This window comes from Plectropomus leopardus, chromosome 13 (genome assembly GCF_008729295.1).
Source record: "Plectropomus leopardus isolate mb chromosome 13, YSFRI_Pleo_2.0, whole genome shotgun sequence".
Classification (NCBI taxonomy): Eukaryota; Metazoa; Chordata; class Actinopteri; order Perciformes; family Serranidae; genus Plectropomus; species Plectropomus leopardus.
Window position 1 is genome coordinate 11,336,236 of NC_056475.1, and position 17,354 is coordinate 11,353,589.

At 40.2% G+C, this 17,354-nt stretch overlaps 1 protein-coding gene across 1 annotated transcript; it reads left to right on the forward strand.

Moving 5' to 3' along the window:
- Positions 1-72: 72 nt before the first annotated feature.
- Positions 73-16,237, forward strand: gemin5 (gem (nuclear organelle) associated protein 5). The gene is made up of 28 exons (XM_042498894.1): positions 73-301; positions 1,386-1,540; positions 2,384-2,565; positions 2,767-2,918; positions 3,078-3,176; positions 3,554-3,686; positions 4,358-4,523; positions 5,234-5,446; positions 6,104-6,189; positions 6,493-6,575; positions 7,681-7,817; positions 8,473-8,546; positions 9,214-9,395; positions 9,555-9,694; positions 9,858-10,029; positions 10,115-10,327; positions 10,410-10,466; positions 10,563-10,688; positions 10,792-10,887; positions 11,176-11,313; positions 11,779-11,926; positions 12,242-12,361; positions 12,504-12,714; positions 13,119-13,385; positions 13,558-13,720; positions 14,244-14,727; positions 15,624-15,711; positions 16,036-16,237. The coding sequence occupies exons 1-28, from the start codon at positions 160-162 to the stop codon at positions 16,198-16,200; spliced, it is 4,392 nt and encodes a 1,463-aa protein (XP_042354828.1). The 5' UTR covers positions 73-159; the 3' UTR covers positions 16,201-16,237.
- The last annotated feature ends 1,117 nt before the right edge of the window (positions 16,238-17,354 follow it).

The following is a 17,354-nucleotide window of genomic DNA, read 5'->3' on the forward strand; positions in this document are numbered from 1 at the left end:
ATAGGTTGCCGTACTCGGCACCGGCAGTCTTTACGACACCACGCTAGCCGTACGGCCGGTAGTGTAGTCGCTACGACAGTGCAGGTAACGTGATTAGTTTGCCTTTGCTTTATCAGACTTTATTAGAGAATCAGTTAGTTTTAAAGTGTGCGAGGCATCATGCACGAGAGGTCGCTCCCCGCCTCTCCCAACTGGTACTGCTCCCGCTGCAGTGACGTCAACAGCAGCGGTTTACTGGGAGTCGGAGCCAAAAACATCATCTATTTGATTGACGTGTCTGCATCCTCGTGCAGGGTCGTAGGTGAGTCTGCTGTCACCACTGGACATCACCAACACAGGGGACACTCAGGCACTTACCCTTCAGCCTCTGTAGGGCCAAAAGTTATATCACATGCACGTTTTTTTGTCAAAATCAAGGTGATCAGATCACCTCAGGTGTGATGATTGCAGCATGATTTGACTGAAATGTATAGTTAAAGGTTAAGTTAAAGTATCACGTTTGAACTGATTTATTGAGCATTTGCTGAAATTATCAGACGATTATTGGTATGACCATTTTGTAATTGAGGATGTTTAACCAGTATTGTAGTGTACCAGTATTGTATTCTCAGGTATTTGTACTTTGTGTTAGTCGTTACTTCTACTTTACTACTATATCCTGGTGAAAAAAACAAAACAAACTTTTTACTTCTACATTTATCTGACAACTTTAGTTACTAGTTGTTCACAAATAAAGATTTTGCATAATAATCAAGATGTTATTATGTATGAAGTAAGTCTTTCTACAGTTCATACAAGTACAAGCTAAAAACATACTCTAAAACATCCCATAATGCAGCTCAATAGCATATTTTCTTAGAATCACCCAGTTCCACACAACTCCAGTTTGAAATATAGGCTTTTTGTTATAAATTTGAGTTCACAATGTCAGACCCACGTAACCCTGATGACATCACAATGACATCTCAGGCTTTAGACTTAGAAAAGCTCTTTCAGAGCCAAAGAGCTGAGCAGTTTTCCATGTAATTTGTGGGCACAATTAGTGTAATGCTCTTTTATTGAAAAATCACAGGTTAATTGATAGTGGAAATAATCTTAATTTGCAGCTAAAGCCGCTGGTTACTTTCATGATTGATTATCTATTTATCTATCTATCATTTGTCAACATATTGATCAGTCATGTAACTGTTGCAGCACCTAAAATGTTTTTAGTTCTGCTGTGTGAATCAAATTCAAACCAAACATTCAGACCATCACTCCAAACGTCTTTTTGCCATTTAATCAAGCAGAGACATCACAGTCTTGTTCCTCGGTTTTGGCATTGTATGGCCTTGTCTGTCTTTGCTTCATGATAACAAGCTGATGTCCAGCCCTGTGTTTTGCAGGTGAGCTTGTCGGCCATAAAGACTTGGTGTCGGGCTTTTCGTTCTGTCAGCATGCGGGGCAGAGCCACATCTGTGTCAGCTCCTCCACTGATGGGAGTGTTCGCTTCTGGGATTCAGACAACAAGGTTCTCATAAGAGAGCATGCAGCTCATCAGGTGAGTGTCGACATTTCTGTTCTGTTGTGTCTTTGCAACAGAAACGTTGCGTTTTCATGACATGCTGGTGCCCCCTGCTGGCTGCAGTCAGCTCTGCCACAGCAGAAATAACCAGGAGTCAGAGTTCCCAGTTCTGATGCTGAGGTTTTTAGAACTGTTGAAGCAGATAGATGATCCCGTCAGTTATGCCGTCACACATTTTGGTTTCACATTTCTGTGTTGTCATGGTGAGAGTGTACTCCTGAGCTGGTCTGAAGATGGAAAACTAACCATCTGAGCTCGACAGAATGTGGAGGACAGTTTTTACTCTGCGGGAGGACAAATGGCAACAATTCCTACAGTTGCCTTCCAAACGTCTCCTCTGTAGCAATACAATGACTCTCTCGAGGGTATTTTTGCAACAGTTGTCAAGGTTAGGTAGGGTATTGCTGATTTAGTTACCATTATTTGCTTCAAATTATGCCCTTAAGGGATAATTTGTCTGTGGTTTGATCCAAAAAATAAAAGTCACAGGCTGAAAGGACAGTTAGGCTTCAATCTTTGAGAACGGATCCAGGCCCGCAATAGGTCTGAATTTATGATCATAAATAAACCCAACAATGTAAGTAGATTGTTTGTTTGTTTTTTTGTGTAAATTTATCATGTCCTCTTTCAGTTAATGTTCAGCTAGAACTGATAACAAAATTGTCCCGCTGTTTCTAATATTAGTTTTAAGAATAATATTAAGGCATTTATAAATGTTACAATTTTCATGCCAAAAATGGAAAAGATTTAAAAAAAACTGACAGTATAAAAGCCATGAATCAATAGGATGTCACTACAGCTGTTCTTCCATACACACAGAGCCCTGTCGCAGCAGTGCACTGGTCTCCAGTGGATAAAAACCTGGTGGTGTCGGGAGATGAGAAGGGCATTGTGGTCTGTCACTGGAACAACACAGGAGACACCGCCAGCTTTTTCCCAGAGCCTAGGACAATCTTCTGTCTCACCTGCTCTCCCCACACCTGGAGCTCCGTGGCTGTGGGGTAAGAAGACCAGAGAGAGCACAATTCACTCTGTTGGATCTCAGCTCTCCAAATGGTTTATTGAAGAAATTCGAAACTGGCCCAAAAATAGTGGAGCTCAGTTTGGTTATCAACCTAGATAGAAATATTTACTTACTCTCAAAAAGTCTACCAAATTCTACCTAAAGTGGCTGAGACAGTACTGTCATCATTCTGTCTAAGGTACAAAGATGGGATGATCGTGCTGATTGATGTGAGTAAGAAAGGCGAGGTGATGCACCGTCTCCGTGGACACGATGATGAGATACACTCGCTGGCGTGGTCGCCGGTGGCCAGTGAGGATGCCCTCTACAGCAGACCTGAAGACAGTGAAGGTAGCAGTATGCTCCTACATTGATTTGGTCCAAGCAACAGTTATTTGAATGCAGTATTGTATTTTTTTCAATTCTACAATAATAACTACATTTTGGTTGAAAAATGCTATACAAAATTTTCATGTAAAAAGTGTACACATGAATTTTTTCATCCTCTAGCAATCAGCAGCGTGTGTATAGGAGACACAAAGGGCTGCTATCTTGCATCTGGAAGCAAAGACCAGACAATAAGGATATGGAGTACAGCGAGAGGAAAAGGTAAAAGTTTCAGCTGAAGTTTGACCAGCATCCTTGTCTTAATGCAGATGTTGGGGCTGCAGCTGCAAACAGCTAAAATGTTGTGTTATTCATTATTGTGTCCCAACGACCAACGAAGTGAAAAGGCCATGACAGTGTATCTGTAGGTTGTTAACAAACCCCAAGTATATTGTTACAGTATTTAATTGTTTATAAAAAAGAAAGAAATAATTTTCACCATGACCATGTTCAGGAAAAAAGTGCAGAAAGTCTGAATATATTTTAGGCTTAAACCTGAATTTTATTGCATAAGATTGATATGAAAAAAGCTAAATGTAGCTTTATTTTTCCCAATTCATTTACTCCATTTTCTTGTGTAATCCTCTCACCTCTGGCAGGTGTGATGACTCTGAAGCTGCCTTATCTGAAGAAAAGAGGCTTTGCAGTCGACCCCGGGGTCAAAGAGAGACTTTGGCTCCACGTCCACTGGCCGAAGGGACGACCAACACATCTTGTGTCCAGCTGCTTTAGGTACACAGCACAGCAACAGCAGAGCTCAGTAATCAGTCAGTAGTCTTTAACAGTGTTGGATTTGACACATATATATGATCCACTGTTTTGAATTCATAAACCATTTTCTGCTCAACAGCAGCCTCTGGTTTTAGTTTTTATCAGTAGGGTACAAAAAATCCATTACAGCGACTTTGAAACTGGGAAGTCAGTTTTTTAATTTCTCACAGTATTTTGTCTTCATGAGTCATGATATTCTGCAGTTGCAAGCAAGGGCTCATCAATTATTCTCAAGTTGTAGTTTGTCAGCCAACTTGCCAGCAAGTTTGGTTTAAGAACCTTTTTACTGCGTGTTAATTTAACCTTTGTGTTAGCTGGGACGTCTGCTACAATCACAATGCCTCTTTGCAGAGTACACTGACTAACATGACAGCAATAAACAGCGGATGATTCATAATTTTTTAATTGGCTTTTTCATTTGCTGTGCACTGGGATTTTCAGATATAATTTCTCACAAGGGGCAATAAACTCAGTAACAGTTCAGTAAAAAGGGGCCATGTGAGAAACAAAAACATCCATACTGTACAGAGACACTAGTTATCTTAAAACGCTTCAAGTAGCCATAAGCAAACTTGACTTACTTGTATATATTGTGTGTGTGTGTGTGTGTGCGCGCGCGCGCGCGTTTTCAGTGGTGAGTTGGTGATGTGGGACTTGACCAGGACAGGGAAGCAGAGATGGACTCTGTTTGGGACATCCTCAGAGGGTCAAAACCACAGCAGAATCATCTTCAACGTGAGTTCATTTCACCTGCAGGACGACAGAGAGCTGCTCTTCAGCACCTCCATGGACAGAGAGGTAGGTTGCCCGTTGTGGTCTTGCACATAACGGAAAAGTTAACTTTTGTATTTCATGTTTATTTGTATAGGGAAAAGTTAGACTTAAAACTGATGTCACACACTACAGCATTAGTAGCTAATTTGCAATGCCCGTCCCTAGATGGGCCTTTAAAAATAAATACATGACTTAACAACTACATAAAATACTGTACAGACATGATTTGACACAATTTAAAGCACAAACTATGACACAAAACAATAAACATCATCAACACAAATCTTTTTTGGGACTGATACTAAATCACAAGTCAGGCCTTGACAAAGAAAGTCTACGATTTTAGAAAGTAGGGAAGATATTAAATTTCAAAGTCAGGTTTTGATAAAAAAAAAAAAAAGGAATGTAAGAAGCTAGGATAAAATGTTCTTGTGTATGAAAACAGAAGATTTGTTTTTTTCTTTAATTTAATGTATTCATTTACATATTCAAAGAACACATTATTCTGCGAAAGATTTGTGAATATGCTCATATCTGCTGGTGCTAGCTGGAAACTTAAAAATAATACTCTGGAGTGGAAAGTGTTCATGTAAAGTTTACCTCTAAATTATTGTCTCCAAAATTTGATTGAAAGCTGGTTCATGGTGTTGCAGGGATGCTTTTAGCTAACTGACGTATCAGAGGAGTGGTGTATTGCAAAGAGCCTTGACTTGACTTGACTTTTTATTTTCCAGATTAAATGTTGGGACCTGACCTCTCTGGACTGCTGCTGGACTCTGCCCACCCTGGGAGGTTTTGTCTACGCCCTGACCTTCTCCCCTGTGGGTGCAGGGTGTCTGGCACTGGGTGTCGGTGACAGCATGATCCGGGTGTGGAACACACTGACCACCCAGAACCAGTACGACACCAGGTCCTTCTGGCAGGGCATCAAGTCCAAGGTCACAGCGGTAAGATGTTTTTTGTTGAACAAAGCATTTAATCTCATTGTTTTATCTTTTATATGTATGAAATATACAGAAGAATAATCTCCTGTACGTAGCAGCCCTAAAAAAGTTGACAGAATAGTTGTATTTCTATCTGTATGCTGTAATTTATTAGGAGATGTCAGAGCAGCGAGAAAAACACACAAAGAAAACAGTGAAATTTTTCTTCTATCTAAATGTCTTCTTTTGAATAAAATGCTTCACTGAGCTGCTGATAAGACCACACTCACTCTTATCAGCTGCCCGCAGCTGTAAAATTCAAAAGGACATTTGTAAACTTGCTGTGATTTAGACTTTAAGTTATCATTTTGAACATCCTTTAATTTTTCACAGGAATCTTTAAACCCTCATCACATCTGAGGTTGATGACAGTGGCTGAATGATATTGGGCATCTAATGAAAAGCTAATATCAACCTGACACACCTATTTCACTTTGTCGCTTAGAGCATACAGAGCGTCTATGACGACTTTGTTGAGAGGATTAATATGATTATGTTAGATTTCAATATTTTGTTTTGCATGAAGTGCCTTCCATTATCAACAGCCGTTACTCATTTTAGAAACTTAGATGGCTCAAATATAAGATTAAGTATATTAACAATTTTTTTTATTCACTGCAGCTGGCGTGGCACCCCAAAAAAGAAGGATCTTTGTCTTTTGGAACAGACGATGGTAAAGTTGGTATCTACGATGTCTTCTCAAACAAGTAAGATTCAGTATTTTAGATATGTTTTTTCTTTTTTATATGGTTGTTTACCATCAAACTAAACAGGACATCTTTAAAACTGATTATGGGCATCATTTTTAACTTTAAAAAGAAATAAGTGTTGTGATTAAAGGACTTTCCTGAAAGTTGCGAAGTTTAACCACACATGGACCCCCAGCAAAAACAAAGAGGGCCTTTTGGATTCTTCCCAGAACCCCTCAAGGCCCATGACTCCCATTTCCTTGCTGCTATCTATGTCATGTATTCCTGACTGGGCATTTGTTCTGCTTCATCTCCTCCCAGGCCTCCTCAGATATCGAGTTCCTATCACAAAAAAACAGTGTACACGCTGGCCTGGGGACCCCCACTACCCCCAATGTCATTTGGTAAGTTCCTAATGAACTTTTAGCAACTGCTGCTGTTTCCTCTGAACGCTCTGACCCAGCAAAAACACTTGGCGGTGGGACGCCAAAAAGCATCGAGTCAGCGAAAAAGCCCAAACATCTCTGCACGCCCTTCTGTAATCGACTCTGTAATTGAATGAGCTGAGAAAACACTTACTGCTCACCTCCCCCCTCTTCAGCCGCTCCTTGGGAAATCAAGACGTAGGAAGTCAATTTTACCAGCTGTCGGCAGATGACATTTTGATTAGCGTATCAGTTGCACGGCTTCGAAGCCATAAACGTGATTGTTGCTGTGCCAACATTCTGCTGATAGCTCTTAAACGAACAAAAGCAGGCGCTTCTTTTGTTCACCCGCAGCCCTGACACCAGCTCAGCTCGCTTCATGTTTCTGGTGGAGTTCCATGATCTCTTTGGATCAGACTGTCAGGTTGACTTTCTTACTTTTAGTGTGCAGAAGAAACTTTTAGCTACTTCCTTCATCTCTGGATACCTAGAGACTGTCTCACTCCTTTTTGTTCTTTACATTTAAATAGTAAGTGCTTCTTGTAATAAGTTTGTTGTCAACTTATACAAGAACCAGGCTAAAACACATTGAACAGCATGGTTAAAACTAGATGAAACTTTTTTCTTTTTTTTTAAATAAACCATTTACTGTGTTTGACAGTGTTAACAATGCGGGTAGTTTCCAGTATTCTGTAATTGGCCGCTGTAATGCAAAACTGCACAAACACAAAGCTGAACCAGGATTTAGTTCTGCAGTAAAATGAATAGTAGCAGCACAGCCCTGTGTTTCTGTAGTGATGCTGGAGGTTAAAAAGGTTGCAATAACATTTGAAAAAGCTTTTATGCTATAGCGGGACACCAGCTGAAAGTGAAATGCAGTGTAATGAACTTCTTACTGAGTTAGCAGCACTTAAAAACAGTTTGACCTTCACAATGTTTAATTAGTTTAATTAACAAAATGCTCAACTCAGTTACTGAACCAAAAGGTTTTTAAAACACATTGTCTGTATTCTGTAGTAGATAATTAACCTGTAGCCCCGAAACCATCTTTAGTTCTGTCTTTGTTTTTGTGTATGATGTTCAGGTGCAGCAGGAGGAAAGACGCCCTACAGTCTGTACAGCTGCGCCGGCGAAGGAATCATCCTGCAGCACGATCCGTCTAAGCTGAGTGGAGAGGCGACGGACATTGACAAGCTGATCAGAGACACCAACAACATCAAGGTAGGAGGGAGGCTGATGTGATGATGATATTATTCTCGGGGGGCCATTTAACCTGCAATCTGTTGTCATGTGGTTACGTTTTTAAGAATGGGCTTTTAAATCGTTATTGCCATAATCTGCTCACTGAATAAGATAACATATTAGATGCTCTCATCTGATAACGTCATGCAACAGCAAAGTCAGTTTTACCTGCATGCAGCCATTGGGCCAGTTGTTGATTGATTGTTCCAGGTTTGTTCAAAATCCTGAATGGTTTAGTTCTTAAGTAGGTTAAATTGGTAAGACTTCATGCACACACTATGATGAGCAATACAATGATTATTACAGATTCAGAGAAATTAATTGACGTCAGTGTTCCTGCTATCCTTTCCTTGGGTATCTTTTACTTCTTTTAATGTCCTTTTATGTCCATGCACAGACTTCATAAACCCTTAATTGAACCAGAAGCACTTATCAGTGAAAACTGACATAACTTACAAACTCAGGGAACTTCACATAATACATTCACATATTTCATGTTCTCAGTGTCAAAACATTAATCGAGCAGATACCATGTCTGGTGCTCCGGGCTGAGACAGTTTGTTCCATGTTTTCTGCAGATTGTAAATGGAGGTGATTTGAATATGTTATGAAGGTGAACTCTGTTTCCCAACAGCACAAGCTGTCTCCACATACCGACCTCAGCTGGAAGCCAGATGGGAAAGTGGTTGCCATTGGTAACGAGGACGGGTGAGTGAACGGCTGGGCCTGACCCATCTCATAATAGACCATCAGCCTTTGGGGTCCTGCGAGGGACCAACTGTCTACTGACAGCGTGTAGTCTTTAGGCTACAGAATAATGGATTTGTTTGTGTGTGAACTGTTGTACTCAGCTAACTAGGTCACACTGAGTTACTACTGGATGACACAATGACTCATTTTAACACTTGAATATCCCAAACCAGAGAGATTCTTAGTAAATACTGAAGGACACAGCTGACTGTTACAGTGATTAAATGGACACAATACCATTAGTGTGTGATTTTTGATCTATGAGCGCTGGAGGATATCATCAAGTGTTATAGTTTGAATTTCTTCTTTTACTGACTCAGCACCTTACATGTTTTTTTCTGATTCTGTTTCCAAAAATACAGCTAATTTAATTGGTATTAAATTCACAATGCCAATTTTGTAATGAGGAGAAAATCAGTCGAACGAGACCAATCAAGTCCCTCATAATATGTCAAGTTTGTTAAGCTGTTTTTGCCTTTGTGTTTATGCTGCTGTCCCTTATAAACCAATTTTCAAGTTTGTCAAATAATCATATTTTGTCTTGGAAATACAATTACATTTGATTCCAATTTGAATTTCTTTTGTTTCATTTTTTCTACATCTGACCACATGCTCTCTGCTACAGGTGTATTGATGTGTATGAGGCTCCCAATCTGAAGCTGCTGTGCAGCATCCAGCAGCACCACAAGATCATCAACACGTTACGGTGGCATCACGACCACAGCTCCCCATCAGAGCTGCACTGCCTCCTGGCATCGGGCTCCAGCAATGCCATCGTCTACGTGCACGATCTCCGCTCCATCATAGGTGGGAGGACACCTCAGACATTGTATTTATCAGTTCGCCCTACGTTATTTTCTGAGAGCTTCCATTTTTCTACAAAGCCGAGTATTAATTAACATCAAATCTTGGATTTGTAACATTTTAAAAGCTCGGCAGGTATTGACACGTTTTCCTGTTGCACAGAGAATTCTCCAGAAAGCCCTGTGGTGTTGACAGAACCGTATCGCAGGCTGTGTGGTCACACTGGTAAAATCACCGGCATGGCCTGGAGTCCACACCATGAAGCCCGACTGGTCACCGTCTCATATGATGGCACAGCCCAGGTCAGTATCAGGCCAGTGGGATGCGTATACACCCATAATAATGTTCCTGTCAGATGCACCACTCTCCTTTTTGAGGAATTTGGATTTGGGGTTACTTTCCCTCTAATCAATGGATCTTTCTCTTTTTCTGATTTTTGATGTTGAATGTATTTGTTCTGTTCAGGTGTGGGATGTGCTGCAGGAGGCGGCTGTATCTAACTACAGGGGTCACGTTGGTTATCTTCTGTGCGTTGACTGGTCGCCTGTCGATCCGGATGTGATCTGGACTGGAGGGAAGGACTTTACCCTGCAGGAGTGGAGAGTCTCTAAACAAGAATTCACAAAGCCACCTAAAGGTGAACAATTGCTTAAAGTTATGTCTCTCTTCTTGACTTGTAGTGTAACCAGCACACTGTCTCATTAACATGCTTATCCTCTCAGGGAAAAAGATGGTCGAACTGAAGGAGAAGATGAAGGTTAATCCCAAGCAGAAAAGGAAGAACAAGAAGGCATCAGGGACCGGAGGAGCTGCGACACCGGAGATGAACGGAGAGTCCCTTACAGGAGGAGAGAAGGCAGCGACAGGAAAGGAGCTGTCTGGTGAAGATGAGGAAGATGAAGTCAGCTCAACAAACAGTTCTGTACCTCCATCAGGTAAGAGCAGTTGCAGATTTGAGAATTGAGATCGTTTGGCCTTTAGTGTATAGCCAACTAAAAAAATGAAATTTTGTTTCAGCCGCTTTTGAGATGCAAAGAAAATCCTCGACTGCCGTAAAGGGCAAAGAAAAAACAGGTCTGTACTTCTATAAAACAGCTTCAACTGAGTGTAATTTATGTTTTGGTGTATATATGGGTTTGTATGTAAATGTATGCATGTGTTTGTCTCCAGACTTAAACTTGCTAAAGAAGAAGAAGCCTCGTTCCATGCTACCCATCAGTACCTCCATGGACCATCGGCCCAAAGAGGATCTGCTGCAAGACTGCATCACTCTTGCTTCTGTCAAACACAGCAGTGGTGAGACTGAGTCTGCTTTGGAGTTTGGCGCAGTTTATTGGGTTGTCGAGTGATTATAAGACAGTTTAGAACAGCAATTTACCGATGTTTTTGTGGTTTCCAGTGCCCCCTGCAGGCTGTGTCCCAGGTCAGGGAGAGCACATCCATCTGGGCTTGTTCTCTGACAGACAGGCTCTGTACCGCATGTTTGAGGCAGAAGGTATGTTATTTTTCTTATCCTGGTGTAAGGCTTCCATCTTCATGTCCTTCAGGGATTCATTAACTTTTTTTAATCTGTCCATTTATACTTTCCTGAGTTTAATAATCACACCTGACACCTTTTAGGTACCGTGAACATGAGCATAATGCACACAGTCAGTGCTAAATCAAAACGCTTTGTGTGCTCCTGATAGAGTTCCTAGTATTAAATCATGTCAGGAATATTAATATCCACTTCAGTTTTCAGATGTATCAGTGAAGTCATTGGGTCTAATGTCTTGTTCTTCAGAGGAGGGTCATTTGGAGGCGGGTCACTACGACTCAGTAGTGTACCTGCGGCTGTGGAGTGGAGACCTGGACGGGGCACTGCAGCTTGCAACAGAGAAAGGAGAACTGAATGACCACCTGCTCTCCATCGCTCCTATGGGTAAAGACCTGTCATGTTGATTTAAAGGGGATGTTATGCTCATTTTTAGGTTCATACTTGTATTTTGGGTTTCTGCTAGAACATGTTTACTTGCTTTATTCTTCAAAAAAACAATTTATTTTCCTCATACTGTCTGTGCTTAAACACTTGTATTCACTTGCTCCCAAAAAAAGTCCAGTCTGCTCTCATTGGTCAGTGTTTTTGGGTCTACCATATCTCTACACCATCACTGCAACCAGGAAATTAGTGTAACAGAATATAAGCACTTTCTACTGTGTAAAATCACTAATGAAAGCTTCAAAACACAAACAGACATGTTTGAGCAGGAATGTGATCCTAAATCAGGGATAAAGTACCCCTGTTAAAAATCAGTGCAATCTGACAAGTTCCAGCAGGAACATAATCTGAAATCAAGGAGAAGCCTTTCAGATATTGCAGAAAATTAATGTGTGTTTTCTCCTCCAGCTGGTTATGAGGTGTGGAGCAGGACAGTAGAGGCCTTCGTCAAGCAGCTGTGTCTGCAGGAGCAGTATCTGAAGGCAGCGTCCCACTTGCTGTCAGTCAACAAGGTGTATGAGGCCGTCGACCTGCTCCGTTCTCACAGGCTCTACAGGTTCACTTTTTTCATCTTTTAATTTTTAATGAGCATTTTTAAATATTTGCTTCCCGCTGTCATTTACTTTTACTCGTATACCTACACCCTATTCTGCAAAGTCTATTTGCTTCTCACCATTGGTTATGTTGCAAAAACGATTGGAAAATGAAATTACTTTTCTATTTCAACTTTGTTGTGATTCCAATGAATTGATAAGACGATGCTTTTGGTTTTTGTCATGCTGATCTTGGCAGGCCTCTTGTTTTCAGTGCTGTCTGCAGGTGGTGTTTGTTTATATGCGAACAAAACAGATCTGTGTGTGTTTTCTGTCAGGGAGGCCATAGCTCTGGTCAAAGCCAGGCTGCCAGCAGATGAGCCTGTCCTGAAGGAGCTGTACACCTGCTGGGCCGCTGTGCTGGAAAAGGATGGACATTTCTCTGCAGCTGCTAAATGGTGAGAACTTGAGGGATTTGTGGAATTATGTCCTCTTATCCTTTTTTATGGTTAAATAGGCATTGTAAAATAATTATATCAAATGATATTCAAACACATTATTTAAACTTATCTTTTATATTTGTTTTACTTTGTCTGATAGTTACCTGGCTGCAGGGGCCAGTTTCGATGCTGCAAAAGTCATTGCCAGAAAGAATGACATCTCTTCGCTAAGTACAGCGGCTAGTCTTGCGCGAGTCTCAGGAGAGGTCGCTCTGGCTCAGTCACTGGCACTGCGGTGCGCTAAAGACCTTGCTGATGGTCAAGACTGGATTGGAGCCCAAGAGGTCCTGAGCTCACAGGAGAGCCTGCTGGTCAGTGGCAAAAACTGCATGAAACAGAAAAAAAAAACATTTCTGCAGCAGAAAATCATTTGGATTTTTAGTGCATTTTGTCAATTTGAGAAGGAAAAAACAGTCTTTGTTTGAAATCCTCAGAATTCATAAACCAATGCAAACAAAGACAAACCAAAAAGAGTTGGAACCACTGCACTATTCCTTTGAAATATTACATTTATTAGCCTTGACTTCATAATATGGCACACAAATCAGTTTTCTTCCCAAATTGCGATAAAAAGAACAGAAAATAATAACATTAAAATAAATAAATAAAAAAGGCAGTTTGTTTCCTTTTTTTTGATTGAAAGTCTGAACATCTTTTTTATATTTGTGAAAATGTAATCATCGTTGACACAAAGAATTGTTTCAATACTCTGCAGGCCTACCGGCTGCATCTCTGTGTCGCTGAGCTGCTGGCTGCGACATTGGCAGACTCTCAAATTGTAACACAGCCCTGCGTCTCCGGTCACCCGTGGGCCTCTCCGAGTGAGCATCACATCAGCATCTTGGACCAAGTTAGAGATGTGTGGGAGGAGCATTTTGGTGTTTCGCAAAAGTCAGTGGGACACTGCAGCGTTGCAGCTCTCCTGCAGGAGCTGAAGTCTGTGGAGAGTCCATCACCCACCTCCAACATTCCACTCAGACAGGTACAGAGTACTCAAACTGCTTAATTGATTTTATGCAGCATTTTTCAGATGTACATTAGTTAAAAAGGGCAATCAACCAAATAAATTGACCTCATCACAGTTCTAACTGTTTTTTTTTTTATCTGACTTTCTTTATGTGCTCGTTTGGTGCTTGTGTTTCAATCATCTTCAGGTTCAGCTGTATGCATCCCTCCATCTGACCCGTGCTCTGTTGAACTGGTTATTAGACGATGATGGACAACTGATAAAGGAGTTGTGGCAGGCGGTGGCTTGGCTCAGGGATGCCGGACACTTCTCTGTCTCTGCAAAGCTCTGCAGGCTGCTGTTCCCTGATGGTACATCTGTCTGTCTAATGAAACAATAATTTCTGAACGTGGTGCAGCACAAATGTTTCAATATTTAAATCAGATATTGGCTTATCATATCATATCATAACATATCAGCAATGTCATTTAAATGTAAATTATTAAAGTGTAAATTAAACAGTGTATTTAGAGTCATCAAGCCTCAAGCTTTAATCTGAAAGATTTCTGTTTTGGTTGATTTGGAGAGACCCTGTGGTGACTAGTCACAACATGATTTAGATCCAAATGTCAAAATAGAAATCAGAAAAAAATGCTTTTTGAGTATTTATCAGATTAAACAGGGCATTTGAAAATGTCACATTTAAGCTCTGGGAAATTGTGAGGGGACTCTTCACTATTTTTGCCATTTTTAAGACAAAGCAATTATTTGATCAGTTAGTAGATTAACAGAAATGTGTATTAGTTGCAGCCATAATGCATTAATTTGATTTCTAATCTGAAACTAGAGCTGTCAATCTAACACCAATGTTTTTTTCTCTTTCTCTCTTATTAGGTGAAGTTAGTGTTTGTTCCAGGATACATCCCAAAATACTTCATCACACAGAAGAGGAACCCAAAGCTGCTTCCAACAGTCTACAGGCTTTTGTCTGTTACTATCGTCTCTACCAACAATGGTGGAGCAACTCTGTCCAGACGAAGAGCAGATCTTCCCTCTCCACAGCTGATGGAGATGAGGTGAAGGATTTAGTCGTGAATGGAGTAGCAGCATGTGAAGGAGGTGTCTGCTCAGCGACCAGGAGGTTTGATAAACTGGACTTTGATGCATCTCTCCTCCTGTCTGAGCCTCACGCTGCCTTTCAGGCCATTCAGAGGTCAATGAGAGAGATTCAGGAGCGGCTGGCAGCCATGGTGCTGAAACATGGCAGAGCCCAGGGAGGGCAGATTGAATCTGGGGAGAAAGAGGCAGATCGGCCCACACAGATGTCCAATACCAGAAGGTCATCAGACAGCCAGGGGTCCACTGATGCAGGCCAGTGGTAAGGGCTCTGTTGTAGGTTACAATGATAGGCTCATTTGTTTTCTTTTTCAGTTTGAAATGTTTGTAAGATTGTCACCTGAGTCTATCAATAGCTGTGCCCACCCCAACACTCATTAGACTAGTCAGTGAAAAGAACAGCAACTAACAAATGCATTTCACAAGCTGTGTCGCATTATAAAGGTTTTCTAACAGCACCGCAAGAGCTGTCAATGTGTACAACTGCTATCCATGGCTAGTATGTCATCCAAAATAGCATAAAAAACACTTTATAGTATGCTGTCAAAAATAGCATAAAAAACGTAGTATAATATGCCATCCAAAATTGCAAAGGGAAAGTCATAGTGTAGTATGTTGTCCAAAATAGCATGTCATTAGTATAGTATGTTATTTAAAATTGTATAAAAAGTCATAGAACAGCATGCACAATGGCATTCAAAAGTCATAGTGTAATATGACTTTCAAGATAGCATGAAAAGGTCACAGTGCAGTATGTTATTCAAAGTACATGAACATTTGCAACTCAGACTCACTCTCCTCGTTTAAAAATGAACTCATGATCCACCTTTTCAAAAAAGCCTACATTGCCTGTCTCCTACTGCGTCCCCAAATCTGAACGTTCATATCCTCTCAATTTTGCTTTGATATTCTGTTCTTGTATCTGTTCTGTTCATGGAAGCATTTTTCATTATTTTGAATTATCTTTTTTGCTTCTGTATTTGTTTTTTCTTTTTGCAAAATAGCATGAAAAAGTCATAGTATAGCATGTCGTCCAAAATGACAAAAAAAGTTATAGTATTGCATGTTGTCCAAAATAGCACATAAAATAGTCATAGGATAGTATGTTGTAGAATTTCATGATTGTCATATCAACCATCTGCATTTTCTTTCACTCAGGCCTGAGGACCAGGACACTCTACTCTATTTGTCTACCAAGATGTCTGAACACCAGAAACAGCTGGCTGATCTGCCAGATACAATCAAGGTACAACTTCCTTCACAAACCTAGTATGAGGTTAGAAAGGGCCAGCATCCTCTGTATTTAACCTTTGGCTACTTTTGGCTACTACTTTGGCTTCTCTGGAAACAAAAGTCTCCCTGTTAGATGTACCTGAAAATTGTGGTGTAACAGTGGTGTAATACAGAGAAGACTTGAATACTCAAGCAGGGGTTAGATTTGGGCTGAAAATTAACTCCTGAAGCATTAAAGCCTCTGTGAAGTAAATCTTTGATGAAGATGTGCCATTCACATGTTTCAGATTTCACCAAATCACTGCTGGTGAACATGTTTTTCTGTGTTCCCTGTCAGATATATCCTCATCCAGACGTTCTTGAATGCTGCCTGGTTCTCCTGCACCTGAGAAATTCTTCACAGTCTGTCAGTGAATCCCTCCAACAAAAGGCCAAAGATCTGCTCCAACAATATGGCACAACTCCCTCTCTCCTCAAAGCCTCTCAGCGATTCCTCACCTAAATTTTTCATTAATATACTGACAGAAGCACTTCTACTGTACAGCATTTTGTTGAATAAAAAATAATCTTTAAAAACAAAATGATGTTCAAACATCATGGTTTTGTTTGACTCTATTTTCAGAAAGTCTTAAGGAAAGATATTTGTCAATGCTGTGTGCCTTGGGGCTGGAAGACTTGAAATTTGACAGTATTTTGCAGTTTTTGTGTTACTTCAAAGGACATTTTCCATCCATTCCATTCAAAAAGGTTTAACTGATCGTATATAAAGCAAATACAAACATCATCAAAAACGTCATAGTATAGTATGTTGTCAAAAAATCATCAAAAACATCATAGTATAGTATGCTGTCCAAAAATGATAGAAAATGTCATAGTATAGTATGTTGCTCAAAAATCATCAAAACCATCATAGTTTAGTTTTTGCTCAAAAATACTAACTATTATGTTTTTTGGGCCATTTTTGTAACATTATATGCTATGGCATGTTTCAGCATGCAATGTTTGGTAGTTTTTAGTTGTTTAATACTGTTTTTAGTATGACTTTTTTGCCATAGTATAGCCTTGCCTTTTTTTCCACATGCCATATTACAGTGTTTTTGGCCATTTTTGCAGCATTCTATTTTATAGCCTGTTTCAGCATGCGATGTGTTGTTGTTTTCAAGTGTTTGAAGTTTTTTTGGGACGACATCTTTTGACATTTTTGTCATACTAAAGCCTTGCTTGTTTGGTCATTTATTTAACATGCTATATTATGGTGTTTTTGACATTTTTGCAAGTTTTATTGTCATGGCGTTTCTCAGTATGCTATTTTATGTTGTTTTAAGGTCTTTAAAGCTCTTTTTGGGACATGTCATTTTTGCCATACTATAGCCTTGCGTTTGGTCATTTTTTCGTCAGGTATATAATGGTGTGTTTGGCCATTTTTGCAAGTTTTATTTCTATGGTGTTTCTCAGCACCATATTTTATGCTGTTTTGAGTTGTTTTCAGCTGTTTTTGGGAAACGTCATTTTTTGACATTTTTGGCATGCTAATAGCCTTGCTTTTTTGATCATTTTTTTCACCATGTTATATTTTTGTGTTTTTGGCCATTTTTGCAACTTTTATTGCTATGGCCTGTCCCAGCACGCTATTATATGCTGTTTGTTGTGTTTTCA

Bases quoted from the DNA above. Each gene is read 5' to 3' on its own strand.
- gemin5 (XM_042498894.1), top strand. From the start codon at position 160: ATGCACGAGAGGTCGCTCCCCGCCTCTCCCAACTGGTACTGCTCCCGC. The intron at 3,687-4,357 runs GTACACAGCACA...GCGCGTTTTCAG, and splicing joins CTTGTGTCCAGCTGCTTTAG to TGGTGAGTTGGTGATGTGGG. The intron at 13,386-13,557 runs GTACAGAGTACT...AATCATCTTCAG, and splicing joins CCAACATTCCACTCAGACAG to GTTCAGCTGTATGCATCCCT.